Source organism: Bombus vosnesenskii, unplaced genomic scaffold (genome assembly GCF_011952255.1).
Source record: "Bombus vosnesenskii isolate JDL3184/JDL3185 unplaced genomic scaffold, Bvos_JDL3184-5_v1.1 scf7180000013272, whole genome shotgun sequence".
NCBI classification, from domain to species: Eukaryota; Metazoa; Arthropoda; class Insecta; order Hymenoptera; family Apidae; genus Bombus; species Bombus vosnesenskii.
Window position 1 is genome coordinate 6,319,434 of NW_022882930.1, and position 19,409 is coordinate 6,338,842.

Consider the following 19,409-nt stretch of genomic DNA (forward strand, 5'->3'; position numbering starts at 1 on the left):
GCGTTAACTATCGGTAGTTCTAGCGTTAACAGTATCCAGTTATAATACTCGAATCTCTGGCTAGGTCCTGATCTTTCAATTCATTGGAAAATCAGTCCATTTATAAAGATATCAATTTTCATAAATATCCGTCATTCGTATAACTCGTCGTACATTTCTTCGCTATTTATTGCTGTTCGTTCACGCGATACGAGTTCACGTTCGGATATGTAAGCGGATTTAATCGGCGAAAGTTCGGTTAATCGGCCATTAACTATCGAACCTCGTTGCGGTAAATGAAATTGTAATAAAACGCAAGCAACGAGATGCGAATAAATGGAATGCAGACGAATCAAGTTCTAGCGTATACCGATGACGAAAATTAACGATAAAAATTCTATTAAAGAAACGTTATCGTTAGAAAATTATTTATTTTGCTACGATATAAACGCGTCACGGTATGCTAGAGTGGCAGCATTGAAATTGTTTTGCAAATTTCTGAAACGAGCAACGAAGAATTCTTGGATAATCGGCTGGATAATTCTGCGTAAACCATTATTCTAACCAATATTATTATACTTTTAAATGGTCGGTCACGTTTCACGAGATCGTCTCGATTCTTCGCTTCGGTTCCTTCGACGTGAAGAGATTCATTCTCGAATGCATAATAGTTGGTTCGTAATCGATGTCTTATCGAACCGAGCTTCCACCGACAACGGGCTCGTTCATTTTGTAACGAGCAGCGTGGGCGAAGTTATACGAATCTCATTGTTGTTCGATTGTTCTGCCTCGTGAGTCGTAAATAATTGCCTGAGTCGTTAAGCAACCGTCGGACAATATATCGTCGAACTCTTGGAAACTCGTTAACTTAATCCTTAAATGCGTGCTTTTTGTCCGAACGCAATAAAACGCGTTGAAATTGTTAGTTTATTCGTCGCAAGATCGTAGAGAAAGTTTTACACGGAGAGAGAATTCGTTGTCGGACGATCGTAGTACGCTTAGAATCAATAAATAAATCGCCGACTGTACGTTATAATAATCGAACAATAACAGTTCGTAGGAAGATTATAAAAATAATAGAATAAGAAATATGGGATAAATACAGGGATATATAAAACACGATAAAATAATAAAAAATAAGAAATAGTTTACGCTTACGTCAATTAACTTAACATCTTATCGATCTTATAATATCTCGATTAAAACGAATATTCGTAAGTGCCATTACGTAAATCATTATGTATACATGAAATGAGTATTTGTGTAATCACGTACGACGACATCGTGTGTTCGAAAATCAATGAAACTCTCCATCGAGAAAATCTCGTTCATAGATCGTTGAAGAAAAATCATGTTCTTACATCGGAGACGAAAAGCTAATGTGTTTTTTTTTCCTTATTTTTGCTCGTAAGACATCGTTTGATTACATCGATGTGAAATTAGAGTTTCGTAGAAGTTGTCAACAGTGCTAATTACTCACTTGTGTAAAGTCTGCACCGATGAACGCCTGCTCCATGCCGATCCATATTGTGATTGGTATAAGGAGCTGCTGATAAGGCTTCTTCAGTTGATAAGCAGTTGCCGAGAGCAATTGTATACCACTGAGCTCTTGACTGTCCACTTTTCTTTGTTTCTCGCCATACCTGTAACAGGGAAGAGGAGAATTCTCGTTATTCCGTCCGAATTGAGTCTAAGCTCTCGTCGCGCGACTAATTTGACAAGTTGCCTCGAGGTTGCAGACACGATCGACAAGTGGAAATGACAGAGAAATGGTAAACGACGCAAGTGTCGGAAGTGAAAATTGTCCGTGTCGCAGGAAAAACGGATAGCTGTTAATTTCGGCGATTTTCGTAAATTCCTGATCGAACGTCGTGCACTTTCAGGCTTCGCCGTCTTTAAATTTGGAAGAAAAATAAATAAACACCAGAGGAGGAAAAGATTATGACAAATCCATTCCTATTGGTTCTTCGACATTTACTGTTCGATAATTGAAAATACTATGCTCGATGTTTGACGAATATTTCAATGGTCGTGAAAGATGCCAATCATTAGAAAAGTAAGCGATGAATGTACGAAGTTTGGCAAGAAATCAAATCTATAATTTGCAACGATAAATATCTTGAAATGTTGTGACAATCGGTATTTTTAAATCTTCAAACGTAATACGATGTTACATTATCAAAATCGTAGTTTTATCTAGATTTAGGATTAAGTGTCTGGTTTTATCTTAAAGAACGTTTTTTAGCTTAAAGAACGTGGCATATCATCGTGCTCTTTTAACCGTAGCTTAAATCCTGTAGTTTTCAAATAGCGTAACAACGCAATCAAACCGTAAGCGTATTGTTGTAGAGACTTATCTGGCTTGGTATATTTATTCTGATACATTTGTGGTGCCGGTTTCCTATGCTAAATAAGTAATCTCGAACGCCTGTGACAGTAGAGGCTGTCAATGGAGCCTTGATACTCGCATGATTCGAAATGTATGTATTGCGAAATGTTGACAGGAATCAGTGAGGTAGAACGCCCGTAGATTGATTAACAACTAGTTGGAATATATTAATCGTGATATGGAAAAAGAATTCGTCAAAGACAAACACAAGTATTTCCTGTTTTGAAATATGATTTCTGGCACTCGAAGCATTAACTTGTAACTCTTTTTACAGTTACGTACGTACAACATTTCTCTCAAAACACCTGCGACAGATTATAATTATTTAAACAGTTGCAAATAACGAGACGGAGGTAATTGGAATCTTTCTTTATTTAGAATTTTTTCTACGCGTAGTTTAATTCTTATCAAAGGTCAGTTAATTAGCACGCGGTAAAATGTAACCGTTCTAGCTACTGGGTCGTTCAAGAAGCTGTCGATGGCAGTTTTGATTGTCGATTTAATTCGCTATATACCGTATATACGCACGAATTAAAGATAAAAATCTGACGAAGTCTATAGAGGGAGCGTTGTTTTCCAACGGAAAGGAAAGATCTTCTATTTTGAGAGACAAAATAAATCATCTTATTGGTATTTTGATTTTTGCGAAACGTTGTTTTCATTACAAGAAGCTGGATATTGCAGAAGATTATAAAAATCGTTTCCAGGAATCTATTGCTAAGAAAAAAACAAGTTTTGCGGAAAAGTAATGACGAAACTATCTAACAAACAATAAACAGTTGTTAAAGAAACGATGCTTATACTGTTTAGTAATATATTATACAGGGTGATTGGTAACTGGTGGTACAAGCGGAAAGGGGGTGATTCTACGCGAAAAAAGAAGTCGAAAATATAGAATACAAATTTTTTTTTTTAATTTTTCCATCGAGACAACGATCTACAGTGAGATCCGTCATAACGTACCGCACGCGTACCGAGCGAAAATTCAAAGTCGATTTTCTCGAAAGCAAAGCCTCGAACGAAAAATTGTTATTCTATATTTTCGACTTCTTTTTTCGCGTAGAATCACCTCCTTTCCGCTTGTACCACCAGTTACCAACCAGCCTGTATAAAAATATATTGTATAATTAAATTTCTGATTACACGACAGGATCAGTCATTTTTCATAGGTTCAGAGCGGAGGAAGGGATTCGTTGTTGATCGTTCCATCTTCGTCAGAATCTTCAATCTACGCTGTAATAAAGCAAACCAACACTTAATGAGCAATAAACTTTACATTTACAAGACGCGCGCTCATTAAAACGAACGTTCGTCTCTCGAAGACACGACCGGTTGATCGAAGGAGTAATTTTACAAGTGGCACGATATAAAATTCTAGTCTCGGTATACTTTAACGTTCAAGTTTATCCAAATCAGACGTGGAAAGCTTACGCGTAGCATTGTAATCGCGCGATACGTTCGTCTCGCAAAAACATAGTGCACAAAATAACTTCTCCTTGAAAATTCCCTCGAACGAACTCTGTACATTTATACGCAGAGAAACAGACTTAACGTGCATGTACAGGATGCTTCACGCAACTGAGTCAAACAACCTAAAAGTGTGGTTTGTCTGGTATCTGGAAACCGACGAAAATCGAAGCTTTTCGCCATCCTGGTATCTTCTCGTTGAATGTCAAATATTTAGTCGCTACTTCGTAGCAGCCAGTGTGTAATTTTGGCAGAGTATAACTTCGCTTGGAAGATAAATATCGTTAAATTTAATTTCGTAAAATGTACGAAGTGGAAAACTAGGAAAGACGTAAGTGTTTCTGCGACGTATTCTCGTAGTTCTCGGGTCTTTATGCATATGCCGATCTCACTGTCGTTTTTAGTAAGCGTAAAGTCTTGCACGAGGTGTTGGAGAAAAGCTTTAGCGTAACATCGAAGCAAAAATTCAAATAAATCAACGACGATTCTTTTCGCGCTATTTTCAACGAAAGAGGACACGATCGAAACGAACAACGAAAGAAAACGATCCAAAGTGCGTAGCGGAATTAGAGACGCGTCGATTGCCGTACGAAAAACTGTGTAGCTTCATTTAGAAAATACATTTAAAAAATTCATTTAAAAAAATACGGATAACGAATAAAGAATCTTGAAAATACTTCCATTTCGAAAATGTCTACACACGTCAGGTCGTCTATCATCCGAGACCACTGAATCTCGCCCAATGAAACTTTCTTCTCTATCTTCTATCTTTCCGTAGCTATATCTTGACCCGTTCACGTGGAACACCTTGTACGTACACCGTACACCGTACAAAGTGGTAGTACGTACTTGCTTCGTTTCGCGATGAAGGCTGGCTACGTTCGTTATATCTCGGCGAAAAACCGGTTGAAATTTTTGTCACGGTTTTATCACCGAAAGAAAATTCCGAATTCAAGTCGAACGTGAAACGCGTGTACAGGTTCGAACGTGTAACACAGCCGGAAAACGACAGGAGAGGGTGGATTTTTACACGAGTTGCTGGATCCACTATCGGCTACGAAGGTCGATAATTTCGAGAGAGAAAGATCGCGGAAATCCTCATGGCGAGCATGTCAGGCAGAGAGGCAGGCGAACACTCGTAAAAGAGCCGTTCAACAGAATCCGGTAAATTATCCTGCCGCTAAATTTAGCCACGGATCACTTGAATACGATCTACCCTGAGGGGGCTGAGGGATCAGCGATTCAGCAGCCAGAAGAAAGTCGCTGGAACGAAGCAACCCGGCCGACGTACGAGAGAAGCCGAGGTTTTTAGAGTCGCTGCAGCCTCGGGCGACGTTCGCCAATTCTCCAAATAAATTTTAAACGGCCTGGTGCTAAACGACCGTGGCCATCTTCTCGTGGTCAGCATTCGAAGGTACGTTTTACGACCCGAGGAATCTCTGTTGTTTGGATTTCTGGCGATTATTAACCCTTAAACCATTGAATGGTCAAGGATGGGTAAGATCTCGGCAGCGGTATATCTTTTTGAAATTGTGGAATTAACGAAATTAAACAAGCGGCGTTTTGTTATCATTGAGCGATGGACAAAGGATAGAAAAATTATCGTTCGTAATGGTTATAAATAATTACGTCGCGATGGTGTTATTGCGAGAAGATAGTATTAAAATAAAATTCGAACGGAGTTCGTTCATGATAGATTTCGAGCGTTAAAATAAGAAAATCCGTATATTCTTCTGAAAGTTTAGAAATCTATTATCGAATCTACTAAATATACCTGTCTTATATATTTATATGATTTATGGTCTACTTGGTATATTTATTATAATATATCTATAATATTCCTATATTTACCTTATTTTTATTATTATCGTATTTTAAAGAGAAGACACGCGTGCTACCTTCCAATGAGCTTGTAAATTAATTTTATTCTAACGTAAAAAGATTCGAACGAAACCTTGAATCTTAATACTTTTTTCATCGCTGAAGTATACTTTTCTATTTACATTTTCTTGCCAATTCTCAGAGTCATCGATATCTGTTTGAAGATTTTGCAATGGCCAATCATCGGTTGAAACGAGTCTCGCTAGTTGTATCAGGGACAAACATATTCCGGTCACTTGACAAATATACGTATGCTTTACACTGTACACTGTACGCTGTTTTGAGAAAGTTTTAAGACCTGTTGTTGCCTTAAAACACGACGAATTTCGTGGTGTAAGTGACTTACATGGAAGATCAGAAGAAACACGAAATCGTAATGAAATATGTTTAACAGCGAATAGCGTACAGTTGGTTACGTTCTTAGCGTTAAATTTCTTGGACAACAGGCTTGACATAATCTCCTGAATTGAACTCGAGAACAGCAGTAAATTAATTACACGCTAGATACTGGATGTCTTGGTAATCGAAAGTTCGCCAGCAAGGATTTACGTAAACCTAGTTACGCGAAAATCGTTCTGTATTGTTTCTTTCCTCCTGAACTCGCGACCATAATTTCCATTCTCAACGTCGAACGACAAACAGAGTTTTACGTGAAGCTCGTCACTCATTTTTCTACGACATTTTAATCATTCTTAAGAAACAGCTTTATTAAGAATGAAACAAATACGAAGCTGTTCTCGTAGAAAATATTACATTACTATGTATTTATCGTTAATGTGGATGTATCCTTGTTCATATAACAATTGTTTTTATTACCTTAATATACAAGATATATTTCAGTATATAATAAATTTACTAAATTTTTATTAGATACTATTAACGTAATATTAATTCGACAACATAAACGAGGAAACGTAAAATAAAACGATATATACGATTTAACGATACACGACGTAACAAGGATATTTTCGTAGCTACTTTCATTTCGAAAAGAACCGAGTAACATCAAGTTACGTAGAACAATTTTTAACAGCGTTATTAAAATAAAGATCTTCCAAGAATCAAACAGTTAGATATCGTCATTAAATACGATGCCAATCATGTTCATTAACATAGTTCCCAAGACGGTTGAGAGGAAGTGCCAGATAAAATCCTCCTGCCCCTGCGCAAAGTTTTCATCGACCGCCACGAGTCAACGTTCACGTTCGCGAACCTAATATTACGTGCTATATTTCCGTTAAAGTAGCTCTAACTCGCACTGTTCTACGAATCGATCTGCCAACAAACACGAAACTACTGTTTCAGATTATTTCATCGCTTAGATACGTATCTTTCATTACAATTTTTATATAATTCAATTAGGAAATTCCGAACAAACGAATTTATAACGATTATATCATTCGTGGTGGTTATTCGCGATGGCGTTGATATTTAAACATTAACATGTATGTACATATAATTGTCTCACGAGTAAACGCAAATAATTCTGTTCTTTCTGCGATTCCAACTGCGAACTGGTGTCAGAGCTAAACGCATGCTGAACATAACGCCCGCCTCGATCTGACCTCTTTACCTTACCTCCGACCTTAGCCTTAACACGCTAATGATACCTGAAAATGTTTCTTGTAACTGCACCGCGGATATTTACGTAAGTTTGTCTCACTACGAAGACAAATAAAGAAACAGAGAACCTATGGAGAAATTTGTTTTATCTACTTAAGTACTGTGCTGGGTGCTACACTTTGCACGCTATATATATGTCGAAGTCAGGTTGACATTTTGGGGCGTTCGATGAACCTTTACTTACTTTACCGTCACGAGTGTAGCCAATGTTTATATTTGTTATTATAGTACGAATGTGGACACTACAAGAGGCTACGAGTAATAGTAATAGGATGGTCGAGATGATGGTGACAACGAATTCAGGTTCGATAACGAATCCACGATCCACGGGACTAGTATCAACGAGCTACTTGATTCTGGTAACTTCCCGATAACTCAATCGGCATTTCGTCCAACGACTCACTAACAAACTAACTCCCTTAATCCAAAAGAGGCTGCCCTTATATACTCCTGCCCCCCTTTCTCGGGTTAATCTTTGTTTTTAAGGAGAGTTTTTAATCATTTCATAATTCTGTCAGGTACATGTCCCTCCCGTGATCGTGGCTACGTCCAGTGACCTGCCATGTCACTTCGAGCCCAAACCCATCGTCATAAAGTCAGATTGGAACATTAACACTATTTCTCATTTTTATTGCTTAAGGGCGGCTATAGTAAAAGTCTGGACTAGTGTATTGAGGTTTTTCCCGACATTCCGGACGGGAAATCCCGCTGTCTTTCCATCTCCGACATATATATCTTTGCACGCAGTACGTATTTCGTGGATTTTTGCACTTTGCGCTAATTATAATATTTGTAAGCTTGCGCGTATTTCGACGAGTCACCGTACGCGTTATACGTCGCAACTATCTATATCGCACTTGTCAGATACAATTTAATTTCGTAAACTTATAACGATATATTGTGTCATTTACGTTTTACTGTCTTTTATCTACCACTGACCATCGTATACCTAATACAAATCATAGATTTTATTGACTCGAGATTGTCGGACGTTAAATATTATTCGATCCTGGTCCGCGATTGTGCAGTGCGCGGTACGAATGTCAACGTACGTGCAAGTCATGCACGTGAACATTCTAACTAGAATGTGTCAGCTTGTAAACATTAAACAAGCCATCGGCTAATCCAAATACATAATTCAAGAATGTCTGACTCATAGTCACCGCTACCGATTGCATTTCTAGCTGCGTTAACTATACATATCCACGTATATCTAATGAACGAAGGAGAAAGAAAGAAAAAAAGAAGAAGAAGCGAAGGAAAGGCGGAAAAACGAGTGATCGTAAATATGTTTGCGGAATGGAATGAAGTATTAGCCGTGGACCGTTAATCGATCGTAAACGTGTGTGTGACAAACGCGAGGTGGAAAACATCGGTCGCGCGAAACCGTTCACCACGATAAAACAACGTCGAAGCGTTTAAGTAGCTTCTGTCGAATGCAAGGTCGCTCGGGTTTCCGGCCACCTTAGTATAGACAGATAGATATATATATACGGATATAATATCGATACGTGTTCGAATTTTATGGAACGTCACGTACGAGAAACGTGAATCATCCTTTTTTTTCTGGGAAAACCGAATCCTTATTGTTCTAGAAATATGAGAAAATATTCGTTGCGAAGGGGAATGATTGCGATAATCGTAGACTGGCCGATTTTTACGCATTTGTGGAAAATTTAACGCTGGATGGAAGCGAGAGAATGAAGGAAACGAAGGAAGAAAAGAGACAGAAGGAGCTGAGAAGAGAAGGAATATAAGGAGCAGACGAAAAAGGAAAGAGTAGAATGAAGACAAGCGAGAGAAGAGGCGAGGAAAAGGAGCAAAAGGAGAGAAGCAAGAAGAGACAAGAAAGAAGAATGAAAAGCAAAGGAGACTAGTCATTGAGAGTAGTAACTATCTTTGTTCCTGTTTGTTCTCAAGTTCAAGCAGAAATAGCTCGATCGCTTATCGAAGATAAGATTTCTCTGCTTCGCCTTTCCTCTACCTGTCCGTACAAATTTGTTTTATATACCATATTTCAATCGAGTCAATAATTTATAAACCTATGCTTTATCTGACATCTTAGAAATTGCTAGACGCGGATGTTTAAGCAAATTCATATCTTTACGACCGCGACTGAAAAGATAGAAGCTAAGCAGAGAATTGGCTTCTCATCGATCGAATATCGATAGATATTATTGATAAAACGGAAATCTTACGTTTCGTGTTTTCACCTTTTCTTTGCATTTTTAAATTTGCACTTTAAATTTGCGCGACACAGATTACCATACCGCTATACAGGCAAACGTCAATACGCTGTAAAAATCTATTTGCGAGCGTTACGAGAAGAGTTGAAAACTAGAAGAATCGAAAGAATCGTAAAGAATTTTGTAAATAATAGGAACAATATTACACGACGATATTACAGTAAAAACAGGAAAAATTAACTATTTTATTTTTCACATACACGAGCGATGGAAACTATTGTTACCTAATGGAAATTACATTTTTATTTGTCCGTCGCTATGATTTATGTCACGGTCTCACAATACTCCATTCAATCGATGAAAGAGACGATATCATAATTGCATTCTATAAGGATAGGTAAAATGCGGCACAAGTATCGTTGATGTATGCAACAAGATACCTTCTTCGCGGCAAGTATTTCATTGTTCGAATCGTTTAATGATACAGGAAGCGTGGAATTAGAGAAATGCACGAAGAATGAACTAAAAATAAGCATGGACAAACGATATTCCAGCTACAACAATTTTCGATGATTGTCAGGTAATTTTCAATTGGCGTAATAATTCAAAGTCTGAACGAAAGATAAGCTAAAGTTATTAATTATACTATTACAAGCGAAAGAATTCGAATTTTTCTTTTGATATTTATCGCGATACCGTGAACGAGGAAAGTAAATATGTCGTTTCATTCACGAGTACTATATTACAGAATGAATCTCACGAAAAGAATGTCGTTATTTTGACTTCTCCCGTTTTTTTTTTTTTTTTTTTACAAAGATTTCCTCGGTATATTTCCGACAGTTTTTCCTCGAACAGTGAATTTTCACGCAATTAATCCATTGATAATAAGAGTCAGCATTGCGTTAAGGCAACGTTGTATTTGCATTTTTTTCCATTTAATTTACATTAGATATCGAATTCTGTTTTTCAGTATTGTGATTATGAAAGGAAATTCCAAAGATTCGTCCGATATCTTTGTTCTTACTATCTTCCTTTTTCCACTTAGATCGCATAATTTTATGTAGCACGAAGAGATCAAAGTGTTTGTAGCAATATAATAAACTATTTTTTCATACCATGAAAATATTTATATTTAATATATGTGCTTGTTACGATATTCGAAATATTTTTATGTTTCAATTTCGCTCCTATTTTATCGAACAATAAAATAATTCCGATTGAGATATCTAACTGGGAGAAGTATTCGCTCGAATATTTCATTACCTGACAGAAACTGCTAAACCTAAACCAATAAACGCATGTACGAGTAAAAGCGACAAAACTTTCCGATCTACGTAATATGCAGTTGCAACACTAGTCGCGACCACTATGCCAGTCGATAGTAGAACTCAGTCAGAATAGCGATTGCAGAATCATTGCAGAACACACGGTGTTACGAATCTTTCATTTATTCGACTTCCACCGTTGAGGAATACTGACACACTGCGTGAATGGCTGATTTTATTATGCACAGCGAGTCTAGAAACTGGGCCGGGTTATAACTCTGTTTCTATCGCGGATAGAAAAAGATCGTAGAGGAACAATTTGCATTCTTTATCAAGCTCTATCATCGTGCATCGATCTTTTTTATACAATTGCACTAATGCAGTTACAAAGTGCTATTGTACCTTTCTTTTCTTTTTTTTTTTTTTTTTTTTTTTAATAAAACCTTACAGTTTCTTTCGCATTTATTGATTCCTCGTACTATTCCGAACAAAGAAGCGTTAGAATACAATGTCAAAAAAAATTAATATTTCCTGAGGGAGTTTCATAAATCTTATACAGTATCCATTAACGTTAAAATGGATGTTAATGGATATTTTGTATAATACAATAGAGCTGCCTAATACGAATACCCTAATATCTGAACGTTCTATTATTCGAACCGTTTATTATCAAAGCATAATAATTCTTATCAAGAGATCACTTTCTTCCATTTGAAATTGTATACATATTTGATTAATGCTCGTATACAATGTACTATTTGCTTTATTCGATCGAGTGAATTCTGATTGTATGAGTTTAGTATGAAACTAATAAAACACGACGTAAGTTGCAATGTAAGTGCAACAAGATTAACAGAGACGTATAACGTTGGAAAAGCCACGATCGCAGATATTAGACAACAAGAGCATGATATTAAAAATTATCTAAAGTACGTAGATTACTCGAATCAGCGTTAAGAAAACCTTAAATATACTCGTATAATTAAACGGTTTCATTTCGATAGAGACGATAATAACGAGGATTTTATACGAATGAAAACAGCCAACGAAAGCGGCAACGAAGAGTCGTCTTCTCGTGTCGAAGCATTCGATAAAGAGGTCCGATGATTTCAAAGTACAGGAAGAATGTAACGCTATGCAGTTACTTACGTTGAATTATACGACTTAACAGCGAAAATAGACACGGCATGCATAAATATTGAAAAAATCAGTCCATTAATCTTAACACATATTAGAATAAATGAAATCTCATAGGAGAAAAACGATAGCTCTATCATCCGAAAATTGCATTATCCGAACAGGTTTGTCTGCCTGTTAGTCCGGATAAGGAAGGCTCTATCGTACATACGATATACGCGCAAAAATGTTCTATGGCGAGCGCTGAAATACTTTCGTGTGTCGGTGTGCTGCTCTCGCCAGGTACGGAGATCGCTAACGCGCGCAAAAATAAAAAGGAGAGAAAATCCAGCGTCATTAAGCGCCATTATAACGTCATCCATGGTACCAGCGGTCGTAACAATGCGGCAAGGTCAGCAAGAATCGCTTTATCTCGAGAGGAAAGAATAAGAGGCGACTAGAGCTGATGGAAACGAGCTGGCGAGTGAATCGGAAACTCGAAGACCACCTCGGCCAGCCTCTGTGTATCTACCGTGCAAAAGTTTCCCACTGATGATTTTGCTCTTGCAACATGCACACGGGAATGGCTTCTGAACCGTTATAACACAGTACGGTTGGCTGGTGAAGCAACTGCACCGATTCAAGTATGGACTTGGAACGATAAGTCGAGAACTGTGCGATACGATACGACACGTTCGCTATTGCTAATGATATTGTAACAAAGAGCAGCAATAACACGACGTAATGAATTACAATTATTACGTGTTGATTTTTCAATGTAAATCCCATTGAAAACGTTTCAGACGAATTAGATAAAAACGTCCAGGAAATCTTCTTAAGATCCGAATCTGTAGTGTGAAATTGTTTATAGCATGGTAGAAACCATGATGATGATAAATATAACAATAATACGAACGTCAAAATTGATGCAAATAGTAATCTATAGTAACCTAAGGAAATTAAGTACTCTAGAAGGTCGTAGAAGCTACTCGAAGAGATCCATTATTGAAAAGTATGAGGAAAAGGAGGAAGATCGTGGGAGAGACATTGTCGATAAAAAGTATTTGAGAAATTTACAAGTTGCAACGTTAGATATTAAAAATATGTAAAGAGAGATACAGTGACGTTAAGAATTGCTCGAGAAAATTGCGACGTAGAGAGATCAAAGAAAGAAATATTATCCGAAGAAAATAATTGGAAGAAAGATTCTCTTGTCTTGGAATTAACAATTGGAATTTTCTTGGATTCAAACAAGATTAAAATGATATGTACATATATATATTGATTTAAAAAATTATTTGAGAAAGCCGGAGGTCAATTTCTCGCGACGTTACTTAATCGACGTTAAGAAAACTTACGACCTACGTTAGAAGACTTACACTAGAAGACACAATTGCAAATTATTTGAAAAGATCGCAAATTGCTACGTTAAAAATTGCATCCAAAAGAAATATGTTCTTAACGAGCGTGAAACCTCAAGTTACGTTTGTAACGAGTAGATACATTATCGGTGAAGAAACCAAAATCATCCATATGCGATTGGCGTAAGAACATGATTACAGACGTAAAAAAGCGAAGCTAATAAACGCTCGTGTCTGTATTACATTGTCAATGGAAAATGACAGCTGAGACATATACAGTTATTTCTCGCTAATTTCCGAGGCCGATCGCGCGGAATCGTTTACCTCGTTTCGGAATTACGAAGGATCGTGGTTGTGATCGATCGCAACTTAATCTTTCCAGGAATCGGAATTCCAATGGAATCGCAGAATCATCAAACGTGCAATTTCACGCGCAGCACGTGGAATGCGTGTTGCGCTCTGTTATTGTGCAGGTGAATCGACCGAGGATGAATTGGATGTTCATCAAAGCGCAGACTGCCGGAAATCGAAAGTAGTCAAGTGTTTCTGGCACAAGAGATATTCCTTTCTCCTGGCAACTATTTATACCAATACTAAGAAGAGACAAAGGAGCTCCGGCTACAGCTACGTTAGAAAACTTATCGCGTTATGCAGCGTGTTTAATTCAAATAGAAATAGTTCATTTGAAATTTCTTAGATCTGGATTTTTTAGTCTGTGAAGAAAACTTTTCTTTTTTTTTTTTTTTACTAATTATTGATAATGGAATTTCGGGTGGTTTTACGATGAAAACGTATTCCGCTAAGATTTTAGACCAGTTTTAATGAAAACAAATACGCTTATCGTTAAATTAATTAACAATTTACTAAAGTATAATAACACACGTAACAGAGTGCGTAATATAAATTGCAACGTATATGTAATAAAAAAACTGTGTCATAATATCAAGCGTAAAATGGTTACATAAAAGTAATTTTGTTTCAAACTTACACAGCTACCAAAAAAGTTCAAATAAAATGGTGATTTCATACTAACTTGATTTTGATGATGTGAAACGTTAGACGTGAATTATTACTAGAACAGGATCACGAAATAGACTTAATGGAAATGGCATCTAAACCAAGTCGATTTAAAGGATGATAGGATAAATAAAAATATTTAATGTTACAATTTCGTTTTAATGATTATTATCTGTGTTTGAAGCTCAGAAAACTCTATAGGCATTATCTTTTGCAATCTTGCTCGATGATATAATAATTTCTGTAGAAATGTTCGATTTTACGTGTTTACACGAATTAGTATGACGTATCGACGTGAATAACGTGACAGAGGAAACGAACAATTTTTCCAACCGCTTCGATGTTGTGAGGTACGATCGTAAATCAGACTACAATCATGAACACGAGGCTCATATCTGAACGATTCTATGAATGAAGCATGGATCCACGGTAATACGGTATATAATGGTCTAGCCTTTACGTAATTCATAAAGAATCGTAAAATTCGCACTCGAACGAGTCTCCTTATTCACGCGGTAAAATACAATCATAATGATTTATATATGTCACTTAAAACGCGAAGAAACTTAAAACGCGATACATATAATATAACAGTTTGCGTTTATAATCCATTTCTAATTGCTAAATAATAACCGCATAGAGGTTTCTGAAAATCTTACGAGATTACGAACATCGAACACGTTTTATACGTAACTATGATATTTTTTACTATTCTATCTTGCCTTCAAACTGCTTTTAGACAACTTTCGAATATCGATCAACTCATTAGCTTAATTTTATTATGTCATTTCAGGCCCGAACTACGAACGAAACAAATTTACAAATTGCCACGTATTTTGCAAAGCGAGAATATATTCGTTAACAATGAAATTATTAGGTACGAGGATTATATAAAGATATCAGGTAGGGTATTTTATAAATTTCGCAAGTTCGTTATACGATGCAATTATCGTCATTTCTTCGTAGTTTTATAATTCAATAATTCTCATTATACAAAATAGCCTGCATAATTTTCAAATACTCCGTAATTTTCTAATTCCTTCGTAACTTAGTTCTACGATTCTCCTTATATAACATAGTCTATATAGTTTCGATACTAGAAGCTCATAAATTTGAAACGCAGTAATAGCGATAAATAGATGTATTATTTGAACAAGACTCGCAACTATAACTTCTAATCTTCCTGTTTCCACGCAATGCCCAAGTTCCATGAAAAGATAAAATTCTCTACGCGTCAAAAATATACCTTTTCCTATTCACCTTTAAGATCTCCTGTAAAAGTCTACCTTAAAATTGCTCTTCGGGGTCAACCGTGAAGACTACCGTTGATTACAATAAAAAACTGCCACCGCGCGAATCTAAACCTAAACCGCGCTAATGCCCACTTTTTCCCTCCTCTTAACGAATCCTCCATTTCATTCACGTAGATTGTGAGAACGACCCGCGATAATTCATTTTTTGTTGACACGTTTAGATCACGCGTCAGATTCTCCCAGCGACTGGTAAACTGTAGATGAAGCGATAGAAATGTCGTCACCGTTCTTCGCACTTACCATGGGAAGATATCGCTTGGATCTAAAGAGTTGGAAGGCCAGACGCATTAATTATCAATGAAAACGGTACAGACCCCATGCATATGCAAATGTTTAAAACGACACGCACGTTGGTGTATCGATGATGAAGCGTCACCAACGCCAATAGAAAATCAGCATTCCCGCGTGCGCGGCTATTAATATTTTTAGCGTCGGTATATCATTAGAACGTTGCCAACGTCCGGATAAGAGGGCAGACGTCCTTGGTGGACGAGGTAGTATGTACTGTTATGAAAAGATACAAATAATATTGCCCTGTGTCTACGGACAGCGCGTGATTGAAATGCAAATGACGACATCGGATGATCGGGAAAAATTCTGTGTAGCCTGTAAATCTCGGCTCGAGACGGTTTGCTGGTCACGAAGTCACGAATCCTGAGATCACCGATGCTCGAAATGACAAATCTCCGACAGGTCGGCCGGCTCGCTTATATGACTCGATCACTTGCCGGAAGCTATTCGGTCGCTGTACTGGGCCGAGTCGTTGGCGCCACAATGTAAGTACACGAGAAATGACGGGAGTAACGGGATTTATATTTTGGTAACAAGTACAGTACCGTGCAAATGTCTTGTGGAATTTAGCATAATGATTTCATACTGGCAAGTGATCGCGTTATATCTTTGCAACGTGTTACGCATCGTATGAATCTTCGGATATTTGTTTCACGATGTTAATTGTTTGTCATTTTTCTTGACTCGTAAGTTGTATGAAGTTTCGTTGATAAGTAGAATGGTAAGTTAGTTGTTACAAAGCACGTATAAAATGAACTGCCGAAAATAAGACAGGAAGAAACAAAAACAAATAGCTTAAGATAACGAAAATAGAGATGGCAGATAGTGCGAAGTGAGGTAATCGAGTTATTTGATAAAAATGGAACCTTTGATGTCAAGAGAATGAAGGATTATACAAAATATTCATTATTTTAGGGAAAATCTAATCGATGAAAAATAAATTATAAATTAATCCCTATTTTTTTTTAATATACTCTTCATGGTAAATTGCTAAAAAACAAGCTTCTTAATAATTATTGTTTATCTTCGTAGCTCGTAGGGTCTTAAATTCACTATCTCACAAGGCGTGTTGTCACAATTTTAAAATGTATCACTGTACTTTTGTATAATAATATATACGTAATTCATACCATATGACAATAAGAGATAATATTATCGTATGTAATATTCTTGCGAATGCTAGTTATCGTATCATATTATATTATTCATTCTTTCGTGCAAGAATGTATGACGAAAACGAATATCTACATACATATGTATGGATATATATTTGAGTTTTTGTTGTATCAATATTGTCAATATTAGCTATAGATTAAGCAATGCTTGTTGACGAATATACCACATCGATGATTAAAGTATATTTGAACATTTAGAGGTGTCAGGTATTACATTAGATTCTCTGGATGTTTACGAACATATTCATAGCTCTAATCGATCGTGTTTTGATCGAAGAAGACAACATTTTCGTCATCTATTTTACGGTGAAATTTATTTACGTAATCAAAAAATACCGTTCACTTTCTTTTTCTTTTTACGGCTCGTCTTATACGTTTTTTCCTCTTCGAAGAGATACGAATAAGGTATGGCAACCGAGTAAATAAATGTACAAGCGTGTCAAGGAACGTTGTATAATTACAACGTTGAGTAGAAATCGTCCTGAAGAAATTTCTTTACTTTCATGCTCTCGCGTTTCGCAGTGCCTTTTTATAACTGTATGTAATTCTTTTTTCTAAAAGCGTGTTTTTAATAAACGTATGCCACTTACATTTAAAGTCGAGAATGTTCCAGAGTAATTTATACAAGCGCAATCGTCTATCTTTTAAAATATCCAGTGTCTTCAAAACAATTCTACTTAAGTATTCCGCTTTGAAAAAGTGTACAAAAGAAGATACGGGGACAAGGAACGAGCATAACGAATCTATATTTGTCGATTTTCCGATTTTTATATCGTTTGATGGTTAACAGAAAGTAATTCTAACGTAACGTAAATCAATTCGACGTGCTATATGCAAAGACATATTATATTAGAGAACTACGTAATAAATCCAACAAGTGTCGTATAAAACCAATAGAATAAATAACATTGTGACAGTTAATCGATCATAAAATATTCAAAAATTGATAGATAGCAAGAACAGATATTTAATCAACTGAATCAAATAAAAAGCAATTTAGCTATTATGGGACCACTGTACGTACCGGAGATTATGAAAATGGCCTAAGTCAAGAATCAGAAAAAACAAGATTATCGCTTATTTTGCGTCACATCTACGTACATTACGATAATCAATACGAGAAATATCATCTTAGCAAAGAAGTAGAAATAGAACCGCCGGATTGAGTTTGTTGTTGCCGTCGTTAAGCAAAATTTCAGTGCATGCACGAATCGCAAAACTTTAAATATCACGCAACGAGAAATACGCGTATGACATGTATCACTTTCGTAATCACCGACACACGCAGACGTCATTATAGTGAATTTTTAAACCATAAAGATAAAATAAATCATAGAGGTATAATTCATCGCGTTTCCTCCCTACTATCTTCCTCCCTACGATCATCGCGCGAAAAAACGTTCTGTTTTTAATTTTCCTTAGATTCGAATCGTTTACATTTCCATGTCATTTTAATTCGAGGCATTTTCTTGAATTTAGGTCTGCCAGTACACAATGCACGCACTATAGCGTGTATAGATGTACCCTCGCATGCAGAGACTTCAATGCTGGCAACAGCCAGAAATTTATCGGGTTTTAATAAGTACAAATTGCGGCGGGTGGTTGTGTAACCGCCGTGCTTCGATGCATCCTGCGTCGGATGTACGCTATTTTGTAATCATGAGCAGAGCAATGTTTATAGCGATTCTGAATGGGAGAAGGGGAGGGGATCTTGCACGGATCTCGCGCGATACACGCTTATTAAGGTGCGCGTTTCGTAATACTCCTGGAAAAAAACATTACTGTCTTTTTTCTCGCTCTTTTTTTTCTCTTCCGTTATGTGGGCGAGTTTTCAAGAAGCGTCCCGCAACCGGAAGCTTCTGGAAACTCGATTCAACCACGAGACTCGTAATCAACATTCGTGGCCATTGATAAACATGCATTGTCGCATCCGAACGAGGATTTCGTTTTCGATCGATTCCATCGAGCGGCATAAATTATCTTACGAAGGTAATTTTTGGTCGAGTCTACCGTACGAGGAAAACAATGTTACAGGGAAAAAGAATAATTCCCGATTGTCTTCATCGAACGAATAACATGAGATGTTAATCAATTTTCGAATAATTCTATCGAATAGGAAAATTTTCTAACGAGAGAAACATAATTTTCGAGCAATCTTATCGAATAAAAAGACTCGTCCTGTAGAGAAAAAAATAATCCTGGGATCAATTTGATATAGGGAGAAAAATTATCCTGTAAAAAGTTGTACCGGAAAAACAATCTTAAAAGAAGGCATGACGATCGAATTAACAGATAAATCATCCCGTATAAAAGAATGGTCAATCGTTCGAACCGATGAAAAAAAAG

General features: G+C 36.7%; 1 protein-coding gene across 3 annotated transcripts in view; it reads right to left on the minus strand.

Moving 5' to 3' along the window:
* The window catches only part of LOC117231153 (UNC93-like protein), a 57,176-nt gene that overhangs the window by 11,200 nt on the left and 26,567 nt on the right, over positions 1-19,409 (minus strand). For all 3 annotated transcript variants that reach the window (XM_033489287.1, XM_033489289.1, XM_033489288.1), the window contains exon 4: positions 1,460-1,622. In XM_033489287.1, coding sequence (XP_033345178.1) covers positions 1,460-1,622 — 163 coding nt within the window. The remainder of the gene's footprint in view (positions 1-1,459; positions 1,623-19,409) is intronic.